This window comes from Canis aureus, chromosome 12, assembly GCF_053574225.1.
Source record: "Canis aureus isolate CA01 chromosome 12, VMU_Caureus_v.1.0, whole genome shotgun sequence".
NCBI lineage: Eukaryota > Metazoa > Chordata > Mammalia > Carnivora > Canidae > Canis > Canis aureus.
The window spans coordinates 49,721,954-49,735,250 of NC_135622.1; the positions used below are offsets into that span (position 1 = coordinate 49,721,954).

The following is a 13,297-nucleotide window of genomic DNA, read 5'->3' on the forward strand; positions in this document are numbered from 1 at the left end:
AATACACCATTAACTATAGCAAGAAAATAGCACCACTTCTTAGCGCAATGCCTTTTTTCTATTATATGCTCTACTTACTGCTATATTAGAGTTGTTTGTATGAAAGGCTATGCTTCTCCATATTAATACGAACTTTTACATTTATTAGCATTCTAATTTTATTCCATTAAGTTTGGGGTATGTGTTTAAAATTGCTTATGAAATATCTTAGACACAGTATTGTACTTATAGTGTAAAAATGTTTCAGACTAATGGCTATGGCCATATGGTCGCTATGCTAACACATCATTAATATGTACATTAATTGATACTGATCAATAGATCATAGAACTGAAAGGAAGGAAGTAACAATAGCAGGCTTTATTATAATCGATTAATTTTGGGGAGGATCCTTTCATGTTATTTTTTCCCCCCATATATTCTGAATGAAAAACAAACCTTTGAAATATTCACATGAAAAATTAGGTATGGTTAAAGGGGAAAGGAATTAGAAGCTTCTTCTAAATATTTATAAGGGCAGTGTTTGATTTCTAAATAAAATGTTCACCTAAATGTGTGGAGACCAATTCTTAGAATTAAGTAATTTCATTAAGTAATTACTTTATAAAATGCTCTGTACGTGTTAGCAAATTTATCTCAATGTGAAGCTCCTGAAGTTGAGGGCAGAGTTACATAGGCAGGTGACAACTGGCAGTGAAAGCCAGGTAAAATAGCTATTGCCATTTACTTAATGTATTTATGTTTGAATATGCTATGAACTCATGCTTCCTCAGAACAAACATATTTCTTGTGAGGAAAAGGATCTTGCATAAAATATTTCTGTAGAAGAAGACACTGTAAGTGAGGATAGATTATGTCTAGAAATAAATTAAAAATAAGGTTTATACCGTGAAGAATGTTGATAAAAAGTTCTGCAAAAATTAAAAAGGCTTATTAGTAGTAGAGTAAGTTGCCTTTTTATATGTATAAGTATATTTTTCATTGATGAGCAAACAATTTTTGGTAAATACGTTACGAATATCCATTTCTTTATGATGATTTAAACTGAGACAATTTGGTGTGATGGTTTTTGGAGAGCGGTCATAGAGGTTTTTAACACTTCGTTTTTTGTTTTTACTTGTAACAATAAACACAATGTTATGTTTTCATTCTCATTTGAGAAACTGAGGCCTGGAAAATGAAATGATTTGCTCAAAATCATATTCAAAGAGAGAGTCTGGAGTTAGCCTTCATCTTAGCTCATGTCATTTTTCCATTGTATTCCACATTTTGCACTCTGAAGTCATGAAGGCCTTCCTTTATGGCCAGTTTTGGTTTATTTCTGAACCATTATTAAGCAAGATATAATGGCAGAATTCTGTGCTGGAGGGCAGGACAGAAGTATGGTAGGTGCATTTTGGTTTTGAGTCTTCCCATGTTTGTCACTTGATAGTCTGCTATTCATACTACCATTCATTTTGTCTGTGATTTGAGACCAAAGTTTTGGGTAATCTAAGCCTAAATTGTGATATTAGTCAATTATCTTACCTGTAAAATTGAGTTAAATTTTTATGCTATTCAAATTAGAATGATCATTAGAAATATGAAAAAAAAACAAAACTATGTCCATTCTTAAGAGGAAGTTACATTAGACACAAAAATGTTAAAGTGGAGTGGATAGTTACCTGGGGTGCCTGATTTGCTCTCTGTATTTTACAGCCATTTGTTTTTCATGGTTTTCCCACTTTCCCATTCCAACAGTGACTGACTTACTACTTTTACCTCCTAACACCTTCCTGTTTTCTTTATATAGTCGTACTCCTGGAAGTCGTCAAGCCTCTCCAACTGAAGTAGTTGAGCGCCTGGGCCCCAATACTAATCCCCCAGAAGGACTGGGGCCTCTTCCTAATCCTACAGCTAATAAACCACTTGTTGAAGAATTTTCAAATCCTGAAACTCAGAATCTGGATGCCATGGAACAAGTTGGTCTGGATTCCTTACAGTTTGACTATCCTGGTAATCAGGTACCCATGGACTCTTCAGGAGCTACTGTAGGCCTTTTCGACTACAATTCCCAGCAGCAGGTAAAGCATGCTACTCCTTTAATGAAGCTCCTCTTAACTCTATACTGGTGTAGCCTGAAGTGCTGTGAGGCATCCACGTTAGTAATAGGAGTGTTCTTAAATACTTAGTGTTTTATAAATAAAATGTTTTTGTAGTGGAGAAGGTTATTGAAATGTGTTCAAAATACTCTATTCATAGCTTTCTAAATAGAAGTGAAATGCTTTGAGACTAATCTTTGTGTTAAATATTTTCTCTAATAGCTCTTTCAGAGGACTAATGCACTAACCGTTCAGCAGTTAACTGCAGCTCAACAGCAGCAATATGCATTAGCTGCAGCTCAGCAGCCACATATAGGTGAGTCTTTATAAGTTACCATACTGATGAGTTGGTTAGAAAATCCTGTGTTACAATGTTTATTGGAATGTTTCATTTTTCTTTTACTGAATTGTTTTACCCCATTATGTTTTAAATTAAAATGTTTCATTGGGATCAAAGAGTAATAAATTACATGGCAAGAATACAGATTAACTGGGGAAGAACTGTTTCTGGTTATTGTATTTTGGATAAATAAGAATCTATAGATTGATGAAAATTGTCAGCCTGTAAGTTTTTTTTCAGCATGAAGTTGAGAGGGTCAGACACTTGGAAATTCAAATGTAGTTATTTGTATCTATTACCAAGTCAAAATGTTTATTTTAAAAATAATTTGAAATCAGATTTCCAAGAAAATTCCTTAAAATATTTTCTTCTTTATTTCACTAAGTTATTTGGTCTTTGACCATTAGCCTTTAATGTGAATTATTATTATAATTATACATTTGTTAGTGCTAAAGCATTACTTGTTCCTCTTATGGGTTTTTTATGTTTGTTTTTATCTTTTTATTTTGAAATAATTGGAGATTCACATGGAGTTAAAAGGACAGTACAGAGAGGTTCCCCACTCAGCTTTCCCTATATGGCTACATGTTATATATTTATAGGATAGTACCAAAATCAGGAATATGATATTGGTAAATGTAGGTATAGTGTTATATCATTATATCACACATATAGATTTATGTAACCATCTTTATGCCTGATGTTAGCTAATCTTAATTTATTTACTAATTGGAAAAGTTGTGAATATTCTCCACATCATAATCTATGGAAACAGGTGGGGTGGGGAGAAGGTGACATACTAAGTTCTTCCTCACATTTGTATTGTTCTCTGTCAATCCAAGAAGGTCTCCTAGGTCCCACATTTTATTTGTTTTTTTTTTTTTTTTTAATTTATTTTTTATTGGTGTTCAATTTACTAACATACAGAATAACCCCCAGTGCCCGTCACCCATTCACTCCCACCCCCCGCCCTCCTCCCCTTCTACCACCCCTAGTTCGTTTCCCAGAGTTAGGAGTCTTTACGCTCTGTCTCCCTTTCTGATATTTCCCACACATTTCTTCTCCCTTCCCTTATATTCCCTTTCACTATTATTTATATTCCCCAAATGAATGAGAACATATAATGTTTGTCCTTCTCCGATTGACTTACTTCACTCAGCTTATTTCTGGTTTTAATCAAAGGTGACCACACATTTCTAGATGACTTTTATAGTAGCATGCATTCTTTACCCCTAGCTTCCTTTATCCCTATACTTAATCCTTCTCATTAGAAATGTAGTGATTCCTGGGATGTGTGGATGGTTCGTTTGGTTAAGCATCCAACTCTTGATTTCAGCTCAGATCATGATATCAAGGTCATAAGATTGAGCCTTGTAATAGGGCTCTGCGCTCAGCAGAGTCTGCTGGGGTTTTTTCTCTCCCTCCTTGAGCAGGCATGTGTGCTTTTCATTTTCACTCTCAAATCATAAAATTAAAGAAAAAAGAAGAAATGTAGCAATTCCTGTCTACTCACAGACTAGTATAACCCTTTTTTATTTCTTGAGACTTTATGATATGTTTTAATATGTGACAGGCTAGTGTACCCATTATTGCTCTTCCTTTTTGGAGTTTAAAATTTTTTTCTTCTTACTTGCTTTTTTATATGAACTTTAGAATTCATTAATTTACTTTTATATGAACTTTAAAATTCACTTATTTACTTCCAGAGGATTGGGTTTAAATTTTAAATTAACTTTTGGAAAATCTACATCTTTATGACATTAAGTATTCTAACCAGGACATGGTGTATCTTTACTTTTGTTCAAATCTGCTTTTATGTTGTTTATCAGTGCTTTAAAGTTTTTATTATGTAAGTTTCCATATTTCTTGAGAAATTGGTTCTTAAGTATTTTATCTTTTGCTATCATTGTAAATGACCTATCTTATATTGAATCTTTAAATTGGTATTTTAGGAAAGCTCTTGATTTGGCAAATACTGAATTTTATGAGTATTTTCTAATTGAATCATTTCTGTGTTCATGGAATAAAAAATGTGTAAAATTAGCTCTTTCTATTTGCTCATATTTTATTTAGAATGTTGCATAAAATGTACAATAATGTGAACATAAAACTAGTCCTTAAGTTTGTGTGTTTTCTTGCATTTTTTGTTAGATTTTGGAATATGATTACTTCATAAAAAGAATTTAGAACTGTTCCCCATTTTAATGCCTTAGAGTATTTCAAGTAACATTGGACTTAGTCCTCTTTTAAATCTTGGCAGAACTTCTTTGTGAAGCCATTTGGGAAAGCATACACATAAATTTGAAAATCTGAATAAAATGGAAATATTTCTAAGTATAATTTACCAAAATTGACTCCATCTTTTAATCTTTGTTCCATAGTTAAATTTATTCATTGTTGACCATCAGTTTTTTTTATCCTAGTCTCCTCTTCATTAGCTGAAAGCCCATTTTAGAACAGCATTGTGCAATAGAAATATATAATATGTGCCACAGAGAATTTTAAATTCTTTTGTAGCCACATTTTTGAAAAGTAAAAAGAAATAGGTGAAATGAATTTGACTATTTTATTTAACCCATTATATCCAAAATGTCATTTTAAATGTGATCAATATAAAACTACTAATGAGAAATTTAAATTCTTTTCTTCATAGGAAACTTTTCAATTCAGGTGTGCATTTTTCCACTTTCAGCAGGTCTCAGTAAACTAGTCCCATTTCAAATGGCTCAGTAGCTATATGTGATAGTAAATATAAATGGACAGTGTGGCGCTAGAAGATTCTTCTAGAATGGGGATTGACATTTTTATAAAGGCCCAGATAATCTGTAAATATTGTAAGTTTTGCAAGCCATGTAATTTGTCACAACTCTTCAACTCTGCTGTTATGACACAAATGCAGTCTTAGATGATATATAAATGAGTATGACTGTATTCCTATAAAATTTTTACTCTGGACCTTGTAGTTTGAATATCATATAATTTTCATGTATTGCAAATTATTATTTTATTATTTTCAACCATTAAAAAGTGTTAAAATTGTTCTTAGGTAGTTTACATAAAAATAAGTGGCAATCTGGACTCGGCTCATGGACTGGGCCAGAGATAATAGATACAGTATGTGTGTGTGTGTGTGTGTGTGTTTTTTTTTTAAGACATCTACACTGAAAAGAGAGAGAGAAAAGGAAAAAGGATTGTTGAGACAGTTGGGAAACTTCTATAGTATGGGAAATTGAAAGATAATCCATGGGAGTGAATTGGAAATAAACCAGATAGTTTGCAGAGGGCTAGAAGAGGGGCAAATAATTAGAGGGCCTACACACTACCAGGATTGGAATTTGAGTCATGCTGACCTTGTACATAGAGTAAGAACACACAAGGTCATAAATATGAACAGGTCTTGATTTGGAGACTTGACTTTATGATGTATAGTTCGCAATCATTCATCTGATGGACGGGTAAATATAAGAGAATCTCTCAGTATCACAAACAGAATTCACAGTGCAAACAAGAAAGATCAGCTAGAAAGCAGTCAGTCATATAAAAAACAGTAGAATTTACACCCAAAATGTAGAAATAAGAGAACTTTAAAGTTAGGAAAACAACTAAAATTCAACTGAGGGGTGGCTCAGTGGTTGAACATCTGCCTTTGGCTCAGGTCATGATCCCGAGGTCCTGGGATCAAGTCCCACATCGGGCTCCCTGCAGGGATCCTGCTTCTATCTCTGCCTATATCTCTGCCTCCCTCTGTGTCTCTCATGAATAAATAAAATCTTTTTTTTTTTTTTTTTAAAGGTCGACTCAGAATCATAGGGGAGATAAAGGACTGAAGTCCTCAAAGATCAGTGGTCTTGAAACAAAATGATGTAAAAACAGACCATTTCAGAATCTTATAAAATAAAAAGACATAGGTGTGCTTCATTATTGATTGGCTGTCACCTAGGTTGAAATGAGCTGGAGAATAAAACTTAGGAAATCTCCTAGAACACTGAACCCATAGTGATCAGTACTTGGAAGAGATGAGAGAAATTAGAAGCTAAGGAATGGAATAGATGGTAACTAAAGATGTGCAAGGCATAGAAGACTATAAACTTTTCCTGAAGACTCGAATACATGTGGACACATGGCTTTTTTGGGAAAACTCAATATTATAAAGATGTCACTTTACCTAAATTAATTTGGGGACTTAATGGATTCTTCGTTGGAATCCCAGTAGGATTTTTTTGGAACTTGAGAAGTTTGCTTTTGATGTTTGTTTTAGAAAAGCAAAATGAGAAAATTAATGGAAAACTAAAGTAAAAAGAGGGGAACTTACTGAAAAAGTTATTTCAAAAGTTATTATTTCAAAAGTTATTATTTTCAGTGACTAAAACAGTGTGGTCCTGGCCTAGGTGCAGACAAGTAGATAGTAGACAAGAACACTTTGTAGTAGACATATGTTCACGTTTGTGTATAGTTAGGGTGCAGTGGTGGGGTAGATTTTCATTTTAGCTGACATTTCAACTTAACAGTAAAATAATGTATTTGGAAAATAGCCTGGAGATAATTGGGTCCTATTCCTTTCTTTCCCCCCAAAGATTTTATTTATTTGAGAGAGAACAAGAGGAAGGCAGAAGGAGAAGCAGGCTCCCACTGAATAGAGAACCTGATATGAGGTTAAACTCAGGACCCTGAGATCATGACCTGAGCCTAAAGCCAGACAGACACGTAACCCACTGAGCTACCCAGGTGCCCCAGGTCCTATTCCTGAGGATTAAAAATTTAAATGAGAGGGGCTCCTTGACGGGTGGACTCCTTACTCAGTTGGGAGTCTGCTTGTCCCTCTCCTGCTTCTCTCTGCCCAGGAGTGGAGAGCACTCCTCTCTCTCAAATAAAATGTTTTTAAAAAATTTAAATGAGAAGGTAAAGTTATGAAAGACATTTTACCTCTTTGATAGACAAAGAACCATAGATTAAAACAAAAAAAACCTTTTTTTTTTTTTAATGCTTTATTTTACTACTCAGATTGACAACTGTTTCGAGTTTGATAATGTGCAGGTTTCCTGGGTGGCTCAATGGCTGAGCATCTGCCTTCAGCTCAGGGCATTGGTGCCAGAGATCGAGTCCCACATTGGGCTCCCTGCATGGGGCCTGCTTCTCCCTCTGTCTCTGCCTTCTCTCTGTGTCTCTCATGAATAAGTTAAAAAAAGAAAAAGTTTAGTAATGAGCAATTTCGAATAGGAGTGTGAGTGGTATTCTCTTATATTCCTGATGAGAGTATAAATTGGTACAACTTTCTTGGAGAATAATAGGAAATACTGACCAAGAATTGATACATATTTTCCCATTTAAGTGAATGTTTATAAAGATACGATGATAACATAGAAACCCTGTATAAAGAATAATAGGAGCACTATTATTTATAGCAAAAGATAATGAACAATCTGACTATTTATCAGTAGAAAACTGGTTAAGTCACGTTCCTTCTGAACATTAGAAAGCGTGACCTGTGAGGTTATCTGTTGATAATAGAATGAGACCTATGGCAAGTGAAAAAAAGCATATTAAAGTATCAGTATAGCCTACAATATAAAATGTGTGACTGTGCATGTTCATTTAAATATTTGGTAGGATATATATTTATACCTGTGTACATGTATAAACACATAGATACAAACACATATTTGTGTATTTGTATGTGGAGATATACAAATATATATTTATGTAAATACACAAGCATATTGTTTGGTGTCTAGTATGTTGTAAATATTCCTTAAATGAATTGTGAGCTTAAAACATGAAAAACATTTTTCAACAGAAGGCTCAGTATGTGTCCATTAGGTCAAACTAATTTCTTGTTTTTCAAATATCTGAAACTTCCTATCTGCTTTATAACATAAATGTGGAGAAAGCTATGTTAAAATTATTTCTAAAATTGAAAAATTTAGAATATGAACCAAGAGTCAGTAAGGATTGCATGAAGACTTTGTTTTCTATTTTATTTACTCCAATAGTATTTGAGATTTTATAATCTTTTTAAATCATAAAATATAGAATATAAAAAAATTACATCTTGGCTTTGAGATTTTGTAGTGTTATGAATAGGCATGAATACCACTATATCCATGGTTTTCTACTGTAATAAAGATAATATATGATAGAGGAATCAGTGGGAAATCTTGAAACTTTACCCTAGGGTTAAGGATGCAACTCTGAGCAAATGATTTTTTAAATAGTGCAATGATTTTATTGAATCCTCTTTAATTCTTAATTAAAAGCAAATTTTTAGGGCAGCCCTGGTGGCTCAGCGGTTTAGTGCCGCCTTCAGCCCGGGGCCTGATCCTGGAGACTCGGGGTCGAGTCCTGTGTTGGGCTCCCTATGTGAAGCCTGCTTCTCCCTCTGCTTCTCTCTCTCGTTTTCTCTCTCTCTCTCTGTATCTCTCATGAATAAATAAAATCTTTAAAAAATTTTTTTTAAATGACTTTTTTGTGTCTGTGCATTAAATCAATGTTAATGGGTTATGGCCACTATTCTTAGAGATTAAATAGATTTATAGAAATTAATAAAAAGAAAAATTAGGTAGAAAATAGGTTATGTTGGAACTTTATAAGGATCAGTTTTTTTGAGATTTTCGTGGCAATTATATGTATCCATATATATCTATGGACACTAAGTTATGAAATATATTTTATATTGTGGGTCACAGTCAAAACATTTAAAAACTGCTGTAATATAGTTAGAATGAAGTTTTGGAATCTCAATTTTAAGGTCTAGATTTTACAATAAGTGCTACTTTTGAATACTTTTTAAAAAGTTATTTATGTCCACTTGCTTTTATACATCTATTCCCCCTTCTTAAATTATCTTTTATTTATTTATTTTTAAAGATTTATTTATTTACTTTTAAAGATTTTGTTTTTAAGTAATCTCTACACCCAACATGGGGCTTTGAACTCTCAACCCCAAGATCAAGGGTCATATGCTCTATGCACTGAACCAGCCAGGCACTGAATTAATCGTCTTTTAAATTGAACCTTTATGAGCTCTTTATTAGTTCTCTCACCTTCAACTTGTCTCCCTTATTTTCTAGAAGAAACAACTCTGGCAGTTAATACTTTATGATATATGATGTACACAGGGATTCCTTGATACCAGCAGTCTTCTCCCTCCCTTCCTTCCTCCCTTCCTTCCTTCCTTCCTTCCTTCCTTCCTTCCTCCCTTCCTCCCTCCCTTTCCTTCCTCCCTCCCTTTCCTTCCTTTCCTTCCTTTTCTTCCTTTTCTTCATTTGATTTAGTCACGAGAGACACACAGAGGCAGAGACACAGGCAGCAGGAGAAGCAGGCTCCATGCAGGGAGCCCAATGTGGGACTCGATCCCTAGACCTCAGGACCACGCCCTGGGCTGAAGGCAGTCACTAAACTGCTGAGCCACCCAGGGATCCATTCTTGTCTCTTTAGGTTTTGTCTCTTTAGTAAGTACTGCAAATGAATATTTAAAAATCTTTCCTAGTCTTTACTAAATCCATATTGATGATACATTAGATACAGAAGTGATCTGAGAGTCACTATACTGCTTAAAGCCCTTCATGTTTTTTCTGTTGCTTTCGAGGTAAAGTCCAAACTACTTAACATGACCCAGGAAGATCTTCATGGGTCTTCCTTCTGGTTATAACTTATTTGTCTTGTCTTGCCCTACAGCCCCACTTCATAATCCCCACCCCTTCTGAAGCTTGTTAATAAGTGCCCCTTCCCTCTATGCCCATAGCATTTACTTTGTATTATATCTAATTGCCAATTTCTTGTTTGTTTCTCTCATTAGATGGATTGATTGTGAGGGCAGATCACATCTGTCTTCCTCACTGTTGAATCCCTAGCTCATAGTACAGCTTGAGAAAGATAGAATGAAAAACTGTTCAACGATAGTAGCTCTAGCTCTCAACATTTACTGTATGCCTGTTGTGCTAGTTGTATGTAGTCATTTCATATTCAGTATCATTTAATTTTCACAAAAATCCCTTAAGACAAGTGGCAATACACCTATTTCATAAATTAAGAATCTTAGAGTCAGGTTGTGTTACATGGCCAACGTCACTAGGTTAATCAGAATTTCAACCATTATACACACTCTCCTCCCCCACTCCAAATTTAATGTAGAAATTATTTTACCTAATGAAGAAAATCATACTTTACATTTTCATTCATTATTTCTCCCTTTTTAAATACAGCTGGTGTATTCTCAGCAGGCCTTGCTCCAGCTGCATTTGTGCCAAATCCATATATTATTAGTGCTGCTCCTCCAGGGACTGATCCATATACTGCAGCAGGATTGGCTGCAGCAGCAACATTAGCAGGTAACTTACTGTTCATCCTTGTTGCTTATTAAAGATTTAGTTTAAATTTTGGTATAAGCTTTATTTTTGTCTACTTAGGCAATTTGGAGTTCTTAAGAAAATCTGAAACATTTATCTAAAGTGAACTGAAGTTACCACAGAGGTAGTTTACTATTTTTTCCAATTGTAATGCTAGGAAAAAGCCTAAGCCTGGTAACTCTTTCCTCATATACATAGCTGATATACATTTCAGTTCTGTAGTTTCAGAAATGTTAGTGTCAACCACAAATCTTCCTTTTTGTGACCAATTCTATAACCCATAGAGACCATGAATAAATGCAAAGTAAAGTTAAACTGGGGATAGGTGCTATAAATACCCACATCAGGGAGAGTATGAGGTAAGGAACTTCAGCTATCTTGAGAGAATGCATATCTAAAAAGTAGTTTATTTAGCAGTATTAAAATGTACAGGCCAACTGAGGGGCAAAAAGATGGGATGGAGTTGAAAGAACTTGCTGTTAAAACCTGAAACTACCACTCAATCTGAACAATGTGTAACATTGTGTACATGTTAGTGGTATCGCAGTAAAGCTGGGGAAAAAATGTTTTAAACTCAAAGCTGTATTTATTGTGTAAGTAAGGAGATCAGGCACCATTCTTTTGAGCAAAGCAATTTGTAGATCTTCTGTAGAGTTTTGAGGTTATTTTTTATCTTAGGTTGAGTTGGTTGTTATGTTGGTTACAGAGGCAGAAACAGGATAATGTCAGCCACAGATTCACTGGAGTGAACCTGTCCATTGACTTTCATAACTCAAGACTATCACAGTTTTTTTACTTTGTTCACTGATACGAATTGTCACTGATGAATAAGGCAGTTTTTAAAACTCTACTTCTGATAGTTATCATGATGACCACAGAACAGTTAGTCTTTTCCTGAGAGTTTGGGACTTTTTTTTAATGCTTAAGACTTTAAGAAGTAAAAAAAATGTTAATTTCCAATTCTTATTTGATAGCTTAGTTAGACTGAAACTAAACTGTCACATTCAATAGTTTTTGCTCTAGATCTGTGTGTGATTCCTTAAAGGATGAACTGTTATGTTGGCATTTAACTGGATGTTAGTATGTAAAGTTCTGGTGTATCATATAGACAAAGCTATAGAATCAGAAGGAGCCCCTTTAAGAAATGTTAGTTTTGAGAGTACACACTCTAGGCATTCTGGACTTAGGCTTTCTAAGACCAGTGCTACCCAGTAGAAATATAATGTGAGCCAGATAATGCAATTTAAGTTTTTCATAGCTACATTATAAAAGTAAAAAACTGATGAAAATAATTTCAATATTTGATTTAGTTGGCATATCTAAAATACTATCATTTTAATATAATTTTAAATTATTAATAGCTCTTTTACATCCACTTGTTCCCCTCATGCAAAGTCTTCAAAATCCTATATATTGATATGGTACCTCTGAGATGTGATATAGCACATCTCAGTTCAGGCTACAGTTTTAAGTCTTCAGTAGCCACAAGTGGCTTCTGTCTACTGTTTTGGACAGAGAGATTCTGGGTGGACATCTGACTCTTGTTTTAGTAACATATTCTTCCTTCATAAATCCTGTTAATAGTTGTCATTTTAGATTGTGCTTAAACTATCTTCAGAAATCTATTTTACCTTTAAATTTTTTAATGCTTTTCACTTTAGTGATTCAGTCCATTGTACTGGGCTTTATTGGAGCCTCCAAAACAAAGTGAAACCGAGTTTAACTTTTTAAAATATTAAGTAGCTATACTAAAGTCATGTCAGTGGAATTTTAGGGCATCTTTGTTTTATCAGTCAGTAATCATGACATCTTATTCATCAGCTTAATGATGGGGCTTATTGTGTATAATGCTATTTCTCTCCTGGAAGTAAATGTTATCTTGAATAAAGTAGAATAGAGCAAGAACAATTCATTCTATTTTTCCTAGTTTGCTTTCCCATGTCTGTTTCCCTCTCTGATTCTATCACTTAGTTCTTTCTTGTCTTGACTCACTAGTTCCATTTTCCTAACTATATAAACACTGATGTTTCATTTGTTTTCATGTGATTTTCGGTGGTTTTGTGAGAATTGTGGCTAATTCTGTTTCAAATGTGAAGAATAGTTTTAGTAGAAACTTAATTAAAAATATTTTTAAATTCAAGATTTACAATTCAAATAACGCTTGCAGTAAGCTTGGTATCAGAATATTCCCTAGTTTTACATTATAGATTGCAAATAAAAAGATAAAAGTGTTTTTATTTTTGTAATTCTATTCAGTAGTCAGAAAATAACCTTAAGAGAATTTGAATTGAACCTAGTATATCATAGAGTTTTATGAAATTTAGTGTTCCCTAAATGTATTATGTGTTGGTCAGCATTAAATCTATAAACTGACATTCAGTAAATGTTGCATAGATGGCTGTGTCCTGTCAATTCATTGGTCCTCTTAACTTTAGCTTTACTATATCCATGAAGGCCACTGCTGTCACTCCTGAATATTTAATAATCATACTGAATGAGACTGTCCCCCTAATAGAACCAGAAACAAATGG

The 13,297-nt window shown here is 34.0% G+C and overlaps 1 protein-coding gene across 13 annotated transcripts in view; it reads left to right on the top strand.

The window, feature by feature from the left end:
• The window catches only part of PUM2 (pumilio RNA binding family member 2), a 95,366-nt gene that overhangs the window by 34,938 nt on the left and 47,131 nt on the right, over positions 1 to 13,297 (top strand). For all 13 annotated transcript variants that reach the window (XM_077844020.1, XM_077844021.1, XM_077844017.1 and 10 more), the window contains 3 exons: positions 1,793 to 2,063; positions 2,304 to 2,397; positions 10,623 to 10,748. In XM_077844020.1, coding sequence (XP_077700146.1) covers positions 1,793 to 2,063; positions 2,304 to 2,397; positions 10,623 to 10,748 — 491 coding nt within the window. The remainder of the gene's footprint in view (positions 1 to 1,792; positions 2,064 to 2,303; positions 2,398 to 10,622; positions 10,749 to 13,297) is intronic.